At 32.3% G+C, this 21,223-nt stretch overlaps 2 protein-coding genes across 2 annotated transcripts; one reads left to right on the top strand and one right to left on the bottom strand.

Annotated features, from left to right (window-relative positions):
* The first annotated feature begins 4,459 nt into the window (after positions 1–4,459).
* Positions 4,460–10,248, top strand: LOC125826506 (uncharacterized). The gene is made up of 16 exons (XM_049505854.1): positions 4,460–4,633; positions 5,274–5,324; positions 5,403–5,578; positions 6,219–6,296; positions 6,391–6,502; positions 6,616–6,700; positions 6,800–6,851; positions 6,937–6,998; positions 7,076–7,191; positions 7,273–7,385; positions 7,666–7,734; positions 7,924–7,981; positions 8,116–8,189; positions 8,850–8,898; positions 9,496–9,575; positions 9,963–10,248. The coding sequence occupies exons 1-16, from the start codon at positions 4,507–4,509 to the stop codon at positions 10,023–10,025; spliced, it is 1,365 nt and encodes a 454-aa protein (XP_049361811.1). The 5' UTR covers positions 4,460–4,506; the 3' UTR covers positions 10,026–10,248.
* Positions 10,249–11,992: 1,744 nt separating this feature from the next.
* LOC125826961 (ethylene-responsive transcription factor ERF061-like) lies at positions 11,993–13,409 on the bottom strand. Its single transcript, XM_049506314.1, has one exon. It carries the CDS (start codon positions 13,192–13,194, stop codon positions 12,298–12,300), a length of 897 nt encoding a protein of 298 aa, XP_049362271.1. The 5' UTR covers positions 13,195–13,409; the 3' UTR covers positions 11,993–12,297.
* Between the last annotated feature and the right edge of the window lie 7,814 nt (positions 13,410–21,223).

Genomic DNA, 21,223 nt, shown 5'->3' on the forward strand with positions numbered 1-21,223 from the left:
AGTAATTGTGTACTAAAGTGTGTTTCAATTTGTAAACAATTAGTCGGTACGCAACATGTATAATTAATTCATATATTATATGTATATACATTAATTATACATTGGTATAGCTGCCAAAATAAAAGTTTATTTGTTTGCTCTCTTTGCCAATTTGGAACATTGAATGGGTGTGTTTCTGAGTGAACATTGGCATTAAAAATATAATTACTTTCTTATTTTGATTTTCTATTATACCTACATTAGAGTCCGACTAAATTATGGTATGATTGACACTATATGGTGTAATAATCACTACAATATCATTGATTTCGATATGTTTTTTGTAATTAAAAGTAACACGAATGTTATTATACAAATAAAAGATAATACTCTATTGACAGACTAAAATCTTAATTCTATTTTTTTGTAAGTTTGTGAAACAGTATACTCAATTGAAAAGGTTTTTAAAACAATAATCAATAAAAACTTATCTAGAATTTTAATATTTGTGTTGTTGTGTAACGTACAACAATTTATATATGTATATTCGTGTCTAATAGAATTTACAAGAAATATTATATTGTCAATTTAAAAAAAAAAAAAAAATTATCAAATTATAACTTAACAAGTTTCAAGTGTAAAATATATATTAAAAATTATTACATAAATATAAAATTAAGATGAATATGCAGTTATGGGTGTGTATGAGTGAACGTGTATAATGTTTTTCCAATGTTCTTTGATTGACAAAATTCTTTTAAGACAAAACATATTGATCGAAAAAAAAACGACGATAATAAAATTATTTCTTAAAAAAAAAATCTGATAAATTATCATAGCTTCCTACAAAGAGAAATAGGTTAGTAATAACAGTAAATAGACTGTGAGACGAAAACAAAACTCTTATCAATATTATCACCAAATACATTCCAATAGAATATAAATAGTAGAACAAATACTAATTGAATTATAAGACGTGCCACCCTGAATGACCCTGCAGTGCGCGATCCGGATTTAGTTGGAGCTCTAATGTGGATTCCGAATGGAAAACAAAAAGAAAAAAATTATAGGAACGAATCTCCGATAAAGCTTGATTATAAAAAAAAAAATCCGCACACGAGATAATACATGTGGGTGAAGACCATGGAAGATAAACTCTTTTTTCTTATTATTTGATTGAAGTCATTTTCATTGTAGAAAAAATGAAACGAGAAAGGAAATTCCAAAAATGAAGAAAATTTGTTACAGAGAGGAAGATATTTATTGCAGCTATACATTGCGGAAGAAAAAGAATAAAACAAAGTTTCCAATTTTAAAGAATGGGATTTTAACGAATTTGAAAAAAATATAGTTTTTTATTTATTAAATGAAATTAAAAAGGGAAAAAATTGCATTCTTTTGATATTACACGGATAAAAAACAGATAAAAAGAGCAAATTTGATTTTAAACAATCTGTAAAATATAAATATTTTAATTGATTTTTTTTTATTTCTACTTACAAAAAATCTGCATTTAAGTATTAAAAGAGTTTTTATCCCTTTTTCATATTTTTTACATAATTATTTATAGTATACTTAAAGCAAATAATAAGTAGAAGATATTAGGTAAAGTAATAAGTTATTAAAAAGACATTAATGTGAGGATGGTGATTAATGAACAATATTTTTTTCAAATAGATCAACACCAAGCCAAATAACGTTTTTGAAAAACTTTTGTTTATTGACTAGTATAATTAGAGGTGTTAATCATTCGATTCGATCACGATTTACGATGATCACTTATAAAAACATAAATCATTAAGCAAATTAAAAGAAAAATTCACCGATCACTCAAAAATGGTATCTGTAACTTTAGATGGTTTCACAAATATTAAGGTGCTCTTGCTTCTTTGTGTGGTCATTCCCAGGCTAGGCACATGAACTGTCGAAAAACAAATACAATCAATCAATTTTTAAGAGGTTCACAAGTTAATACATATATACCTGTTTAATTTTTTAATATAAATACATAATCTACAGAAAAGCTAGTGAATTTGTTTCGGGACATACAAAACTTTGATTAGCTTACTAACACCATATCCTCGTATGGAACATTCATATATATATTTCTAGATTTATATAAGCCTCAATCATATGCGATAATTTCCCCTTATAGTAAATCAAACCGGTTTCTCCACTACTTCTTATTGTATAAATTTTAGTCCATTTGAGATCTTTAGGTCGCCAAAAAGCCAAACAACCCTCATCTACATAATAATTAATCATAAGTACATAATTTGACGTAACAGAAGGATTAGCAGATAAAATAGCTTTATCCATGTAAGGCGATAACTTACGTCCTATTTTGTTAGGAACATTTATAGTCCATAAATTTGTTTCATTAGGAAGTTGAATTTTGGCACGAGAGAAATTATTCAATAAGTAATATCTCCGATGGAAAGCACTCTCACGCTCTAACTTCTGGAAGAAATAACCGCAAAACTTTTTTCTTGGAAAGAGAGTAAAATTCTTGAAAGTCATTGTCGTTACCTACTGGCATAAGCAATGGAACTTGAGGCAAAAACACATTGAAATCGTCCTTGTTAGTGGCAATTCGCCAAGAGGTACAAACAACACGAAAAACAACGAAATCTTCGATCACTTTAACACGATTTGCAATTTGAACAATGAGATCGTTGGACATAAATGCCCAATTCGCCATAGTTGAAAAGAGCAAAGGACAATAATTTGTATTTTGTGCTTTGAAAAATGAAACTATAGTTGAGTTTTTATAGGCGTGGAATTTGTAGTCCTATATTGATAAGGATTTGTAATATGTATTTTTTTTTATAGGCATGCAAATATGCAATTTGTAGTCCTATATCGACAAGACGACAAGGACTGGGAATTTAACGTAATTCTTATATCTCGATTAAAATAATTCATTTTCGGCAAATAAAAATCTTAAGTAATATACGAACGTAACAATTATGTTTGTAAGGATGAATTACGCGGTTAAGTAAATATATACTAGTTAATTAATTATCATAACTATAATTTTAATTAATTACCACTCGCTATCAAATATCAACGTTCAATGATAATTACGTCACCCACTTTTTTCAGTTTGTGTAAGCGTATACGTTTGTATAAATATAATTTGTATAATTTATTATGTATAATGTAATTTGTATAACTGTTTAAAGTTCAGATGTTTGTGTTTGTATAAAATCGTTATTTTGAGTTTATACAAAAATAAATACAAATCAATTGATACTAACTAGTTTATACAAATACAGATGAAAATAAATCAACTATACAAATGTACCTGCGAATTATACAAACGTACCTATGAATTATACAAACGAGGTCGCCCATAGCAGCTTAAACTATAGCTACAATCTGTAAATATCCAAATTATAGCTAAAGAGCCTAATTGAGTTTATTATAATGACTATTTGCAAAATTTCCTTTAAAATAATAATAATCTATATTTAAACTCAAGAACACAAAAGCATTACATTCATACTCGAATTTACACAAAGAGTTACATTCCATTCTCAAAATTCGAAAGATACCACATAGAAATTGAAACGAATGAAATAAGTAGTCTTAAAATAGTGACCAATATTTGATAGAACAACTTTCATATATAGCAAACATAAAAATCATATTTGTATGTTATAGTTATAGTTTGCATAATTGCGCTCCATAACAAATTTTATGTTTGCTATGGAGCTTTTGATTTGTATAATTCGGTACAAACATTCAATTTTATACAAATTGTTCAGTTTTGTATAAATTCATTTATACATTATAATTTGTATAATAAGATTTGTATTTGTATAATTATAAGTGTATAGGACGAATATATGTATTTGTATTTGTATATACACTTTTCTCTCGCTTTATCCAAACACAAACACATTTTATACCGAAATGTATAAAATGACTAATTGTATACCGAAAATGGCTAATCGTATACCGAATCAGATGACAAAAAAAAGGGAATGTTTGCTGCGAATTACAACTAAAATAAACTATGGCTATAACATTTAATTTAAATTAATAGTTTGCTATTTCATACAATTTTCCCTATTTGATATGAGAGGTTAAAACTTAAAACTATCTATTTACCAACTTATCGCAACATATAAATCAGGCCCAAAACTAAATCACACGGCCCAACAAGCGGTTCAATAAATTCATCTTTTCTCCCGCCAAGTTAAATGCTTCATTATCCACAATCCGATTTCCCGCCATTTCCAGCTTCCGTTCTAGATCTTCATCGCCGCCGCCGACCGCCGTCCGCCCTACCCGACGCCGCTGTATTCAGCCGGTGATTCAAGTACACCGGTGAGTTCTATATTATCCTTAAAGTTATATCCTGATTCATGTTCTCTTTGAGCTTACTTGAACATATATTATAGCTTCATGGTGTTTACAATTGCTAGGGTTAACTCCGGTGAAGATAATCTAAAACATTTGTTTATGTTTCCAGTGCTGCTTGTATTATTTCTGTAAATTTGGATAAAGTAATTTTGGAAAATGCCTAGAGAAGAAGTTGAGAATGGAAGAGATGACATGTTAATAGACGGGAATGAAGTTGAGCAAAGGAGGCTAGAGAATGCCGTTCCAGAAGGATTCAACGCCGATTATTTAAAAGCTTATTATGGTAATTCTTTGTTTGTTACATTTTGATTTTGTTCATTTGTATACATTGAGGATCAGGGTTTTAGCTTTATGAGTTGGAGTTCGGAATTCTGACAAAGCTCATTTGATTTTCTTGAGCTTGAAATCGATTATTTGTACTTATCTAGTGAACTTTTCAATTAGGATGAAACCGCATCACATACTCTACATCGGTCCCTGTTTGTACACTCAAATTAGACCCATATGTTTGTCATGATTTTTTCAGCTAGGATTAGACATCTGTATATCCATATAGGAACAAGGCTGATATTTGTAAAACCTACTCTCTCCGTTCCAATTAAAGTCTCTTAGTTTGATTCGGCATGGAGTTTAAGAAACAAAGGGAGACTTTTGAATCTTGCGGTGTTAAATTAAAAATTGTTTGAAGAAGTGTTCTTTAGGTGTCAGTATAATCTGAAGGATGCTGTAGCACTTTCTCTGCCTTGAAAGCAATAGGATTAGGAATTCGAGATTGATGTGATAGAGCTATGCTGGGGCAAATTTTTACCTTCCTCGATCCCTCATCCTCTAAGAAAAAATTCCGTCACACATCAGTAATTTTCATTTGGTTTCCAAAACCATTTATGGATTGATATCTTAAGCCAAGTCTTCTTTGTTTGCAGGAAAGATTTTCCCTTATGCTGATATATTCAAGTGGCTGTCTTATGGCAATGGTAAAAGCAGTTCCTTGATATGCAAAATTTCTCATTTCATATTTCTTTTGTAACACTGTACTAGCGTGGGTTCTCCAGATGGAAAGCATCCAGGTTGTGATCACTCATACTTTGGTCGAAGGGAGTTTTCTTTCACATTGGATAATGATATTTACTTGCGATTTCAATCATTCAATACTGCATCTGAGCTGGAAAATGCTATCAAAGAGAAGTGTCCTTTCAAAATAGACATTGGACCTGTCTACAGCGTAGATGTAAGATCTCTGCAAGTGTCGTTCTCCCTGCATTAGAACTTAAGTTAAGTTTCTATGTGTTAGCATGATGGACAAATCGTAGAATGTCTTGTAGGATATACATTAAGAAATTCTCGCTATGATAATTATGTGAGAGATATTCTTGATACTACATTTACTGTAGAATATTGTGTAGCATTTGCTAAAGAACATTTCTCGTGTATAAATACCGATGTATTCTTATCTATTTGAAAAATGAATTGAGAAAATCATTCTTCCGTTCCCCTCATGTTTCCTCTGTTTTTGACGCTATGAACAAGAGGATTCGGGGTAAAAGCTATTTATACTTAATTTGCTGCATTTGTTGCTTTAATGTGTATTGAGAGGTTCTTATATGTGTTTTTATACTGTCTGCTTGTTAATTCACTTCAAAAGGAAAAAGGAGTTTCTTTTTAGCTGAAACACACATAATGGCTATACTTAATCATATGGTTATTCTCATTTGATGCTTCCCCTTAGATTAAGGTACCCCAATTTCTTTGTGTTCTTTCTTTGCGGGGTAGACAGGTTTGTGTTTGTGAGTCAGTAAGTTGTTTCAGTAGGATAGATATATTTCTACCTTTTATTTAATACTTCTAATTGCTATTTTTCTGTGCTGCAGCCTTCAAAAAGGCACGCATATTCACAAGGTGGTGACAATGTTTTCACGCCTGTTGAAAAGGAGCTAGTTTTTGATATTGTAAGTCATTGAGATTGAAAATATTAATGTTTCTGTGGAAAATCTGCCAATTCATGTTGCAGCTGAAAGATGTCACATACATATCATACTGCAGGATATATCAGACTATGATGATGCCAGATACTGCTGTTCAGGAGCTGATGTTTGTTTAGAGTGCTGGCCGCTGATGACAATTGCTATCAAGGTCATTGATACTTCTCTCAGAGGTATAGTCTTTATGACATGAAAAACAAACTGCTGTTTTTCCCCAGGAACATTTTTGACCTTTGGACCTTCTGCAAATGTATGTTGCATACACTCTCATTTTGTTGTTTCACAGATGACTTTGGGTTCAGCCACATCCTGTGGGTATACAGTGGCAGGCGTGGTGTCCATTGTTGGGTTTGTGATGGAAAAGCGAGAAGGTACTGCTCCAGATGTGTATTATTCTATTTACTGATATGGTCATTGTATTTACTTTTCTACTATGTTCATACTGTTCTTATATTCATCATCATAATCAGGTTGAACAATGAACAGAGGGCTGCAATTGTTGATTATTTTCGTGTTTACAAGGTACTTAGCGATGCTTTACATGTTTTCTAATGGAAATTATGATAGCTTGAGGTTCTAACAGAAATATATTATGTTTACTATTCAGGGCAATGAGAATAGCAGTAAAAAAGTTTCTCTAGTGGGTCCTGCACTTCATCCTTTCCTCGTGTAAGGTTCTATCCATCCAATTTTTTTCTCTTTGTTTAGGTTTAGGTTGTATTCTTAGTCAAATTCTATCTCTGCAGGAGATCTTATACTGAGGTCTTGAAAGATTACTTTGAAAAAAGACTGCTATCAAGTCAAAATTTGTTCTTGAATGAGGAAAGGTTTGAGAAGATTCTGGAAATGATACCTGATGAGTGTATGCAAGTTTACCTTTCATTACTTCTTCTAAATCATTTTCATCTCATTGAGTTTTTAGTGATGTTGAGGAATTTTGCAGCTGTTACATCTGAGCTTCGGGGAAGATGGTTGTCTAACAAACGTTCAAGAGAAGAAATTAATGTTGCCCGGTGGGATCAACTAAAAAATCTATTGCAATCCAATAAACAGAAGGTAGCAATCTTATATTAACTTGCACTATGGAAATTAAAGTTTTAAACTGTCCTTTTAATCGCATGAATCAAGTCAGGCTTAATTATTAGTCTTGAACCCATTGAGATTCTTGTATTGTGTGTCATTGCTCCAGAACTGAAGATTTATCATGTTCTTTTGCAAATTGAGTGAACCATGATATTTTTAATAAATTAGTTAAAAGGTGTGATTGCTTATATGTCAAATTTGAAACAAGTGCCTTCAGTTTCCATTACTGATGGTTCCATTTTCCATTTTTCAGGGCCAAGGTCTTCGTAGATGCATTGAAGAAATTGTGTTTACTTTTACCTATCCAAGGCTTGATATGGAGGTTTGTGCTATTTCCCGTTTTCCACCTTTTTGGAGACTCAGTTCTGCTTATATGGAGCGTAAACATTTAATTCCTTTTAAAACCCAGGGGATAACAAGAATGGAGAGCAACAAATACAATAGGACTTGATTATATTCCTTACATGTATGCATAGATTTCAACTGAAGATTTGCATTTTTGCCGTCTCAGGTCTCAAAGCACATGAATCACTTATTAAAGGCTCCTTTCTGTGTGCACCCCAAAACAGGTTTGCCCCTTATATGCTTGACCCCAATGCACCTGAAAGACAAAGTTACTTGAATTATTGCAACTCCTTATCACTGGATATGCTTTCATCTATGGTCTGCATATTTTAACAGAAATTACTGTTCTTTTTGTCAGGCCGGGTTTGTGTTCCTATTAATCCCAAGAACTGTGAGGAATTTGATCCTTCTGCTGTTCCAACCCTTTCCCAGGTGAACAATCCTCGAAGAGTTTGCCTTTAGCGCTTTCAATATATCATTGATTTGATTTCAATTGGTTGAAGATTCTTGCTTTATCTGTTACTTGTGAGAGGTAAAATTAAGTTTTGTAATGTCTAGGAGACTATAGAAATATGTATTTATCATCGTGTTTTATCAAATTGAATTTTTCAACATCAAATTAGTAAAACTTGTCTATTCCCATGTTTTCAATTACCAAATATTCGATTCAGAAGCAAATGGTTTCCTCGTAATCCAACTGCTGCTTTGCTGCCTCGCCTGATTGGCGTTTTCTCCAATGTTCAATTAGTCAAGGCTGGTTGTAATTCTTAGGGCAAAATGGTACTGAACCTGATTAAAGGAATTCCTATTCCGTGTACTCAAGACCACACTATTATTCTCTTCCACTTTCAATAGATACTTCTTGATATGACATACTTCTGTTAACGATCCTATCCATCATTCAGTTACAACTTACAACATGACTTGTCCACCTGTGGGATAAGTTAACCATCATCATCTCCATGCTTTTTTGACCCCAGTAGTTGTAAGATTTGACAATATTATATCAAACAATCATAATTATGTGGAGACTTCTTATTCTAGCTAGTTACTCTTTTCCCTATTGTTGACACTGATTTGACTGTATTGCAGCTTCTTGGGGAACTTAATACTGGAGGCTTTAAAGGAGAAGGGGATAGTGGTATGCTGAATTATTTTCTACATCTTTTTACTTGTATTTTTCGGTAATTATTTTCTTGATATTTTTCTTTCTATCAAGTGTCAAAAATGGCAATGAATAATTTACTTGAGGTTCTTAAATGATATTTCATTAAGCTAAAGCTAGCAATCATTCAGCTATCATAACTTATGAACTTCACTCTAGCTAGACAATTAACTCTCTGCATTTTGTGGTCGTAATTGTGTCCCTTTACTTAGGTTCCGTTTGGACAATACATTTTTGCTTCTTTCAAGTTTTTATTTTTCAAAAACCTGTTTGGTTATACATTGGGTCAACCAGTTTTTCAAGTAAAAAATGTTTTCTTTCAGAAAACTTCAACATTTTTTCAAGTGCAATACATGTCTTAATACAACTTCTACTACCAATTATATTTTTTCAATTTAACTCCATCAAATATTACTGTTTTTTCAAATATCACTCAATTCATGTCCAAATGCCTACTTAGTGTCTCTCACTATTGCAATGTATTTCTTTATTGTTTTCCTAGTCTAGCTGATCTTAAATTTTTATTTGTCCAAATTTATGATTTTTACTTTTTGATGAATAAATTTATGACAGAATGGGATGGAACCTCTCTTGGAGATTGTGTTAGATACTTTAGGGAATCCTTCTTGCAACATCTGTTAAAGTCTTGCAAGGTACATCTCACCTACTTCAAACAAATCATACTTGTATTTCTTTTGCCATGCTATAACTTTTGACTTCTGTATGAGACTAGCTGTTTCCAGGAGGCATCCTTGCCATGCCTGTCCTTTTAATAGCGGTTTATCCTAGTCATCAGAAATTTGGTCATCTAAAATATGTTTTAATCATGTGTTTATTTTGTAACCAGCATCAATGCTTTAAACTTAAACTCATAGTTTAGGAAACTGATGCCAGGAGAATGTGTAAAAGATCACTAAATTTGCAACATATAGTAGATATGAATTCATAACTAGTGCAATGCTGTAAAAGTTTTACGGATTGAATTCATAGAACTTAAATCGTGAATCCACCTCTGACTGACGCAACTCATAACCATGCAGGAGGAGATAGAGACTTCTTACAATGCGAAAGTTCAGCAGTCAAGGAACTCAATTAGCTGGTAGTGTTCTTATAAAATCTTCTATATACATGTGATGTTATTTACGACCCTGCATGTGATTGTAATTATGTGTCAAGACTCTGTTGTCCTTGGTTTGTTAATTTATTGCCTAGTTGAGTGATAAAACTTGTAACATGCTCCCTATATTGTTAGTTTATAATATTTCCATTTGAAAAAAAAAGGCTTGTACTACTTAATGTTATGGGGGAGTAATTTGTACTTGCCCTCTTGAGATGTGTAGCCTTGGCAATCAAATTTTCCTTGCAGTTGACAAATCTTGATAAAAACCCACGATTAGCGTTTTGATTACAACGTTGTGTGCCAAGAATCTACAATGATTAAGTTTTTGTTAATTTAATGAAGTAATGAAAGGGGCTTATAACTGGTTCAAAACTTCAAACTAACATTATTAAAAACTCAGAAGATTTTGTTGACTATTGTGTATTTGTGGTTTGTGAGACAATAAGTGGACCTTAGTTGTATGTATTGCTACGGTTCTAAAGTTGTCAGGCAAGCATTACTGAGACATCACCATCGCCTGCTTTGATCTTTACTGTACTATTTTCATTCACATCAGTTTCTGGGACCATTTCATTTTATTTATTCGAATTTGTTGACAAACTAAACCATAGTCAGAGAAATAGGCATAGCATTATCTTTTAACAGATTATGTGAAATAAAATATTGTAGAGTTATTGTTCCTTTTTCATGAGGCACTCTGATTAGGCTTTGGGCTGAACTCACACTCAAAAAAGTTAGCTCAAAGAGATGAGGATTGTCCAAACTTTACAAGAAGTTCCACATCGAGATCCAGACATTTTTTATCTAGGGTTCTATTGTCTGGTTGGTGCGTGGTCATTCATCAACTGAGGTATTTCCACCCCCTTCAATTAATTTGGGCCCCTCCTCATTCTCATCCGAGGGCCCACATCAGATTGACTATGATAGATAAGGTGCTTGATTCACATCCTAAAAGCTAGCTCAAAGAGGGGATTGTCCAAATCATATAAGGAGTCCAGAGATCTCATTCCTTATGGATGTGAGATTCTTTTTGTATATTATATGAAAATTATTTAATTTTTAAACACATCATTATACCCTCAGTGTGTGAGATGCTCTTTGTCTTTTTCTCTTTTTAAAATTTCATCTTTGCTCAAACTATTGAGGCAGTATTTTTAAGAGAGAAACAAAGACTTTGGGGGAGGGGTTGAGTATAAAAAATAAATCCAGGGTTGTAGCTTAGGTGGAGGAATCCAAGATCTCAATTTCAAATTCCAGTGGAACAAAAAGGCAGTCGATGATTTCTTCCTATTTGCTCTGTATAGGTATCTGATGAAATTAATTGAGATGTGCGTAAACTGATCCAAACACCACCATCACTTTAAAAAAAAAAAAAAGAAGAGAATGTAGGTGAGAGTTGAAGAATCAGGTGGACCACAGTGACTTGGCAGTGAGCTCTGAGGTTCACATGTGGCCTTCTAAACCTTCAAATAGTCAACTAACTTTGTGCATCCCACATTACACGGTATGGGCAATCTTGGATATGTGGCACTATTCCTTTTCACACCTTATTTCCCTCAAGATTTTCTTTCTGCTGTTTCTCACTTAACAATCCAAGATGAAAACCAAATCAACAACAACAAATTCTGTGTAATCCCACAGGTGAAGTCTGGAACAAACAAACTTTACTCCCAAGTCCCAACCTTGAGATGGTTGATAGGTTGCTTCCGATAGACACTCAATTGCTTAAGCAGATTAGTAGAAATAACCTAACCATTTTTTTCATTTCTAAGATTTGACCATATCATCATCTATTTAGATGTACTGCTCAAGCTTTCTGTGAAATATCCTACTTTTTAAACTTAGTATGAGTTGTAACTTAGTTTGTTTGCAGGAAGTTCTTTTCCCCCCTTTTCACATCACCATTACAAAATAAAATTTGAAACAAATAGATGCTTAACTACAAACTGGTTTAAACATAACTAATATCATTAAAAATAACAAAACCCCAACATATTTGATACATATACTTGGGAGTAAATAGAGCTCAAATATGTCCATTCATCCCATAAGAAAAACACACTAAGACAAACTCAAGACATTCATCACTGCTTAACTTTGACAAAGGTAGTAATAGTCATAAGATAGATATAGCTAAATCTTCAAAATTAACCATGTACATTTTCCCACAACATAAAATGGTACCAACTAAATCCCAATAACAACAACTCCTAATTAACCATGACGGTTTTGCTCGTCTTGGACTTAGTCGCGCCCTAATTAGCAAGAACTTCCCATATCAATTCAGGATCAAAAGAAGGCATTCTTGCAAGCGAACAACTATCAAACTCAGACTCCATTAATGGATCCTTCAAACAATCACCAAATACAGAACAAGTTGAATCCTCACTTTTCCATAATCCATCTTCAGAAACACTTGGTGAAATCATAGAAGTCGTAGTTGTTGTTGTAGTAGTAGTAGTAGTAGAAGAAGATGATGAATCCATAGTTTCTTTAACTTTACTCTCATTTTCACTCTTTTTCTTAGCAGCCTTTTTAGCTTTCTCCCTTTTTACCTTCTGACAAATAGCTTGAATCTTAGCATCCACTGCATTCTTCACAGCATTCATTTTCTCTCCATCTCCAAATCCCAACTTACTCGGATCGCGAAGATTAGGAAAATTCAATCTTGCATATTCGCCACGAAGCTTATAAGCTGCTCTATCATAAGCATAAGCAGCAGCTTCAGCAGTTTCATAAGTACCTAACCAAACTCTCATTCTATTCTGTGGAAGTCTTATCTCAGCAACCCATTTTCCCCAATGCCTCTGTCTTACTCCTCTGTATAGTTTTTTCTTCTCTGGAAACTTGTAACTCTGTGTATACAAAGAGTTTCGAAAAGGGGTTGTTTTGGAAGTTGTTGGTATTGAGATATTTGCTATGTTTTCTTGACAGAATTTGTGTAGCAAATCTCTCTGTCTGAGGTAGACTGAAGTACCTAAAGGCTCAAAAACATGACTATTAGTCATTTGGTTATTTTCTTGACAATGAGAAAAAATCGTATCGAATGTGTTTGTACCACTTGTTAGAATTAGTTGAGATAACGAAGATCGAATTCTAGCAGCCTCATCAAATATGGTAGTCATAGAGTTGTTTTCTTGATTTCTGTCCATATTTATAACTTTATAAAAACAGAGGAAAACAGGGGAGGAAACAGGGGTGCTAAAAAAACTGCCCCTTTTTTGACTGATCCAGAGAAAAATATGAGGATCAATGAAGAAACCCGAGGCCTTTAGTGAGTTACAGACAGAGTTCGAAAAGGTCAATTTTGTTTCTATGATTAAGTTGCGAAAACTTGAAAGAGCTATAAAAGAAAGAGAGATAATTGGAGGAAATATAGTTTTTTGAGTTTTGATGTCACTTGTGTTTTGGTTTTCCTCTTTGCTTGTATTTATAGCTGTTGAGAAAAGGATCATTTCTGCTTAACATTAAGGTCCCATAACCTTTTTTTTTCTTCTATTTTTTGAAAGTTGGCATTTATGATTCAACTTTTTACTCTTATCTACCAAGTCCTCTAGGTAATCTATTTCTATATTACCCTTGCAGTAAATGTGTCAGTAAAGTGGTTCCATTGTTTGTTTAAAGTGAACTGATCAATTTACTTGAATTGTTTCCATTTTTGTGTGTGTTTGGGGGTGGGGTGGGGTGGGGATGGAGTGTTGGAGTCAGAATTTTTGTTTAAACGTTCACAATATAAAGAAGTAAACACACGATGAATCCCTTTGCACCCATGTGGCTCCGCCCCTGGTGAGAGTGTTGGGAAGACTTTGAGATGGTAATAAAGTGGAACATAACATAAGGTTTTAGTGCAATGTTAATCAACAATAACATATCTATTATAGTCTCACAAGTATAGTCTGGAGAGGATGAGGTGTATGATAATCTTACCCCTATTTTTGTTGGGTAGAACTTAGAAGATTGTTTCCAGTAGACCAACATTCAAGAAAAATGTTTTTTCAATTTTGATTTGTGTAGTGTAGTCTTGATCACACATTCAATTTAGTGTTCGAACTACGTGCCTTCTATGATCATAAGTGTTGGATCCTGCTCTGTATGATCAACCAACACTGGGTTAAGGTGAATCATTTCTTTTGTTTTAGTTAACTGCGACAAGATTTTTACCAAGAAAGTCGACATCTACTAAAGATACGTAAACAAAATTTAACCTTATAAACCTCTTCAACCTTTAGCTCCATTCTTTTTAACACTTGATCAATGGATATACAATCTAGGATCTTCCTCGTTATTACATTCTTTTAAGCTATTAAAAGAAGGAACAAATGCAATTAAATAAAATCAAAGGCAAATTACACGTTTCACTATGTTATGAATTTCAACTTTTTAGACCTCAAAAATTGTTTCAACAATATTATGGGGTATCATTTTACTTGGTGGGGTGGGGTGGGGTGGGTGGTTTTGGGGATGGGTTCACATTGTGAAAAGGGTAATTTTGACTTAGCCAAAGGCAATTACCGTGTGGACCTAAAACACAAAAAAGAGTGGTCACTCTCTATCGACTTAACTTAATTGCTGAGAAATCAAAAAGCAACTTTATGAATTTATTATTTAGCATTCAATACAGTTGAGTGATAAGACTTTACCAATTAGGATTATCGTGAGATGGATAGAGTCATAAAGATTCCTTCATTTTTAATTAGAGATTTCGAGTACGAGTCCTGAATATAGAAAAAATCTCGTTAACAAGCACTTTCCTCTTGTATGAGTCTTTCACGACTAAAATTTAAATTAATTGCTCTAATATGAATACTGAACACCGATGACAACTTAAAACAAGAAGAGAGAGAGAGAGGGATAACCTTTTGTTTCTAGTTTCAACTTTCAACTTACAGCTTTCTTCCATTTAATTTTTGTGCCACGCCTTCACTTATTCATTTATTTCTATCTTCCTATTTTTCTGGCAGGAGAAGTTTGCTTCCTTTCTTTTCTTTTCCTATCTTTTTTTTTTCCATTTAAAAACTTTAATCTTTTGTTGTAAGATTTATTTATTTTTAAAAAAAATATATTTTAGGTTGGGATAAGCTAGTGAATAGTGCAAGGCATGGAAGGTAGGTAGGTAAGGGGATAAGATTTAGTATGATTAGAAGTTTGCACCTTATTTCAATCCTAATTTTAGGCAATGGGGTTTGAGAATAGTTTAGATTCCAAGCGAATATGATAAGAAAAAGAAAAGGTAGACTAGTAAAATTTGAATATATCGGTAGATACACCCCTAATTGTTGTCTCTCCTAAAGATTAAAATTTCGAAGCATAAATAAAAAAAAATCTAAAGATTGGAATTTAAAACTAATTATTAATAATTGATTTTGATGGCTGAAGTTATAAGTATCTCTTTTTGTTCTACTATTATAATTTTTCAAGCTCTAATTTGCCATGCATGTTCAACTAAATTTGGAAAAATCACTATAAATTAAAAGGACAACTTTGAAATTAGTTGCCTCTTACTAATAAAGGAAAAGACAAGTCATATGCTAAACACTTTTTAAATCTCAAAACTCCACCAAACTTGGAACTTGTTATATGAAATGCATCATTTATATTATGCAACAAAAGTCAAATTCATCCAATTTTATTAATATTATTAATAATTGTCGAGTTTGCTCTTCAAAATGAGCATAAAAAAGATAGTTCGATACACAAACCATTATGCTTGATTTGGGCAAGGGTTACACTAATTATATAAATAAGGATTAATTTGAAACCATTCATATTAATCACATGTACAATATTAGCCAAACAAGTATCAATAATACCTAATGCTAAAGATTTGTTCTATAATGGAGCTAAAGATAGACTAGCTAGTTGTTCTTTAATCTACTTTTCTAATTTGAGATTTGAGTGTAATATATTTGTATTTTTAAAAAATCCATAATGGCTTTTAAAGTTCAATAGATTATTCCCATAGAAAGAGGGAGTAAACAAATCTATTTGGTACTCAAAACTCACTACTCCAACTAATTCAAATTTTGCACATCCATATAAGAAACAAATGTTTTTCATTAAAAAATATCCTGAACTTGAATTTAAAACCTCTAGTTAAAGTCAGGGGCGCAACTAGAAGTCCGGTACAGATTCGGTCAAACTCAATAACTTTTGCTCAAATAGTATATTTGTATTAAGAAGTTTATTAGATATATACAAATGTTAAGTTTATAACTTAGTTATTAACACTTGAAATCATCGTTATAAAATTCAGAACCTATAAAGTTAAAATTCTGATTTCACCTCTTATTAAAACAGAAGAATCTCGCTCATATCTAAACACTTTTTTTTAATCAAAAGTTTCTCTATTACAAACACTCATATCCGAAACTTCTAATTATAGATACAAAAATCTTATTCATCTCACCAAAACTCTCGATGATTACGTTAATCATGGGAAAAGTTTGAAATTAAAATTTGTGGGACCTAAATAGCATTAAATATATAAAGGTGAAAATTGATGATGGGGCCTTTAGAAGACAAGACTCGTGTAGTAAATGGGCCCATTCCATCTATCAACGGCCCAAAATAGCTTTTGCATGTGATACACACCTAACTCATCAACCTAAAAAGTCAATACATAACCGTACTCTTTAGGCCCACTATTTCACATTCTTTGATTTTCTTTTTTTCACTTTTGGGATAGTTTGGTTAAAATATCTTACTTATTATGAGGATATTATAGTGAAAGATATTATTTATGTAATGAATAATTAGGTACATGAAAAGATTTGTCCCCCCTAGGGCTTCGACTAATTCAAATTCACATCGTGTAAGGTTCGTTATAGGGGAAATACTATTTCGTTATAGGGGAAATACTATTTCTCATTTTCAAGATTCGAATCCAAAATATCTGATTAAGAATGAAAAGATCTTATCCTATAAGGGGTGGTCTTAAACTTTCGACCTCACTTGAACAAAATATTTTTAAAAAGATTACTTTTGTCGTTGATTAAGCATGTTCTAGTTATAGTGTGTGCGTATATAAGTTAGTTTTGTCATTGAGACAGGTTACTCTGTCATTTCAAAAAGTTACAAATAGTAAAGATATTGTAAATTTGTATTGTGTTGCTTATTCGAATTTTGATTGTATTGACTTGTAAACAATGATCAAAGTTGATTTTTACTTATAATTAACTAGTAATAACTTATTGACGATTGAAAAGGTTTATGGTTGTTGACTAATTGAAATTTCTTGAACTATTACCTCATAAATAGGTTTTTTGTTTTGACATGACACTAGTGTGTATATATATAATAAACTTTTATATATAGTATTTTGATTGATTAAGTCTCACAATCTTTTTATTTGTGAGTATATTATTTTTAGAAGTTTATAAAATACACGACTCTACTATTTCTAGCAAGTTGTCTAAATAGTCTAACCTTTTTCATCATAGAATTTGACTTGGTATTAATTTGCCTTTCATTTTCTCTAATTTCATTATTTGAAAGCAGTAAATGTTATCCAATTAGAGGTTATGGTTATAATAATGACTGAAATTGACTCCTCATTAGGTTACTTGGTCCAAAAAAAAGAGAAAAAAAATAAATAAATTGAATTTATATGACTAAATTAGAAAAAAGGTCAATCATGCAAGCATAATACTCTTTCCGTTTTCAATTTATTTATCTTATTTTTTCTTTTATAGTTTATTTTAGACGACAAGATTAAATGACATTTCAACATAATCTACATATCTTTAATTTAAGATCAAAAGATTCATTTATACTTTTCTAAAACTTTGAGTCATGTCAAAAAAACATACAAATAAATTTAAACAGAAGAAGTATTATTTAGTGATATTAACAAAAGCTTTTCACAAAGTAAGTATGAGTTAAATTCTCATTGTTCCCTTCCTCCTTTCTTTATTATTAGCTCTACGGAGTTATTTGTAAAAATAAATTCATGAATTAAATTTAATGAGTTTTAGTTATATTGTCAATGCGAGTATCTTTTTCACTTTATCTTCCATCTTAAAGTTGTGTACTAACCTTTGCCAGCCATAAAAATCATATTGTCAACTAAAAAATAATTTATCATATCCACACGTCTCAAATATTAGTAATTTCAAATATATATATTTTTTAAAGAAAATAAAATGATTATGATGTGAGGGGTCTAATTAATTAAAACAGCATGACATTTTCAAAAAGTTATTTTTTGGCAGTATTTGATAGACTTGGTCGTATTTTAACAACTCAGCATATGGAGATAATGGGTCCTACAGTTAGGGTGGGGCCTATTGACACCTGTTCTGATTTAGATTATTGACACGTCATTATATTGTATGCTTATCTTGAAAAATAGCAACACGTGTCGACTAGTGTATGGTTTGAAATACAGAGAAAAAATATTGTTTTAATTATATTTTTGAAAAGAAAAATATTGGATGACGTTAATTATGACGAAATGGTTATTTCATAAGAAGATTTTTGTATTGTGTAATGAAAAGAAAAATGAATTATTCGGTATTAGGAGATGTAGAGGCAGGTCGAAGAAGTATTGAAGTAGTGATTAGATAGGACATGACATATATGCAACTTAATGAGGACATGTTCCTGAAAAGAAAGATCGAAGATTAGGATAAAGATAAGTAGGTAGTCGAGTATTGTCTAGTTTCTCTATCGATATTAATTTCATTACTCTTTAATTGTCTTATTCTTCGATTTTACCAGTGTTACCTATTGTTGTACATTTTGACGTTGCTACTTTATTCTCTTAATTGTTTTTAATATATAGCTTATTCGCTATTGTGTTTATTTTACTTAAGTATTTGTGTTTTGGATATGTTTTACTTGAGCCAAGAGTCCATATTATAAACAATCTCTTCACCTTAATAAGATATGGTCATAGAGCTGTCAAAAAGGGTCGGCCCAGCCCATTCGGCCAAAGCCTCGCGGGCCAAGGAATTTGAAGGGCTAGGGCGGGCTGGCCCTTCATTTGATAGGGCCTAAAAATGCTTAACCCAACCCAACCCAACCCAACCCTAGAAGGGCCGACGGCTGGGGTGGGCTAGCCCTTTTTTTTTTTTTTTTCCTTTCAAACTTGTAATTTTATAACATTAAGAAAATGAGAAGATTTTCACATCAAATATGGCAAACAATGGTGTTGTTTCAATAATACTAGCAAAATTTAGTGTAATTAGCATGTATCTCGCATACCGAATATGCGAGTGAGATAAGAGAGTGACAAGCAAGATGGGAGGGAGGCGAGGGCGCGAGATTTGTATATGTATCCTGTATACATGCAAATTTACTTTGATAGAGAGTATCTAAAACAAATTAACCTAATTTTGAGTCCATATATTTCGAGATACATGTATCTGCGTACGAAGATTCATAATATTACAACATAGTGTGTATTCAAATTATTAGATTATATACTAGTGATATTATTGTAAAATACTATTGAATAAAAAGTTTTGGCCCATGGGTCGACCCCGTCCCAGCCCCGATTAAGCCGCAAGGGCCAAGGGCTTATACGAGTCGGGCTTATAAGCCCTAGTTTTAAATGGGCTTGAAAAATCCTATTCCAACTGTAACACCCCAAAAAAATTTCGAACTAAGACTCGAACCGTTCTTCGTAGTGAGTGAGATTTTACCAAAGAATTTAAAAATTCTTAAGTGTTAAGGTCACTAGATGTAACACCTTGAGTTTCAAAAAGAATTAAATTGGAAATAGCAAAATCTGAAATTTTACAAGTTAAGCTAAGTATGAGTTTTGGGTTGACTTCAAACGATCATAACTACTAGCTCAGGATGATTTAGGCGTTCTACCAGTTACCGTAGGAAAGATCTTTGAATTATCTTTCCAACACCGCCGAGTTTTATAAGTTTCGAGGTCGGATGAGTGAGCTATGACCTTTTGAAGTTAGGCTGTTCAGTTAAGGAAAGTCAAAACCGGAAATAGTAAGGGGTATTTTGGTCTTTTCCTTATCCAATCAGATTTAATTCGTTTTTAGTAATATTTTAAGGGTCTAATACTATTAGGTTCAGTTTTGTAATCCTAGTTTATGCCTAGGGTTTTAGTTGAGAGAAAAGAAGAGAAGAGAAGAAGAGAAAAGAGGAGAAAAGAGGAGAGGATCAAGCGTTCGTCGAGATTCTTGCATCTTGTTGCGGATTTTCACCATGGGTTTAATCCATAAGAGGTATGTAAGCTTCCATAGTGTTGGGTTCTTTCACCCACATGCCAATCATGATTTATTTAGCGTAATTTCGTTCTTCAAATTTAAGGATTTAAGTTCTTGATGAGTTCTTGACAAGTGTTCTTGAAGTTTCATTAGGTTTTGATGTAAGATTCTACTTGGGTCAACTTTAAACGACCATATCTCTTAGAATATTAAGAGTTACGTGAGCCATAACCTATCCAATTAAAGGTAATTGAATCTACTTTCCAACCCCACCAGTTTCACGTCAATCCAATATCTGAGGAAAAAGTTATGACTATTTTAGTAACCTATACAGTGCTGTTACGAATTAGCCGACGGGAAAATATTGAAAATAATCATTTTTGTCTTTTTACCTCCAAGAAAACCATCAACGAATTTCTTGACTAATTAAAAAGCTCAAAACAATCAGATTTTCATCTTCACTCATGAAATTCATAATTTTTGGCTATAGAGATTTTAATAAACTAACTCGAGAATCTCAAGAAAGGTCTTCTTGATTGTTTACCTTCAAGCTAGGGTTTCAAGGCTTCTAATCAAGTTCTTCTTCAAGATTCTTCAGGAATCTTGTTCTTCTAGGTATGTAAGGCTATCATAGTGTTGGACTAGTTCGTCCTCACGCCCTACATCTACTTTCAGATCAGAAAAAGAGTAATCTAGGATACTTTCCCTAGATTTGAGTATTCTTGAGATAAGTTGATTTTGAGTTCTTGAATTCATGTTTCTTTTAAAAATTCTATTCATAATTATCGAATAGCTATATTGTTATTGAGATCCTTCATATCATGAATCATAACTCTTGAATTCATAATTCAAATTCAAGAGAGAGTTAAGAGTAGAGTTCAAGGAAGCCTTTGAGTTCAATTCTGAATCCTTTGAGATCCTTCATATCATGAATCATAACTCTTGAATTCATAATTCAAATTCAAGAGAGAGTTAAGAGTAGAGTTCAAAGAAGCATTTGAGTTCAATT

This window comes from Solanum verrucosum, unplaced genomic scaffold, assembly GCF_900185275.1.
Source record: "Solanum verrucosum unplaced genomic scaffold, falcon-dt-bn FXZP01000060.1, whole genome shotgun sequence".
NCBI classification, from domain to species: Eukaryota; Viridiplantae; Streptophyta; class Magnoliopsida; order Solanales; family Solanaceae; genus Solanum; species Solanum verrucosum.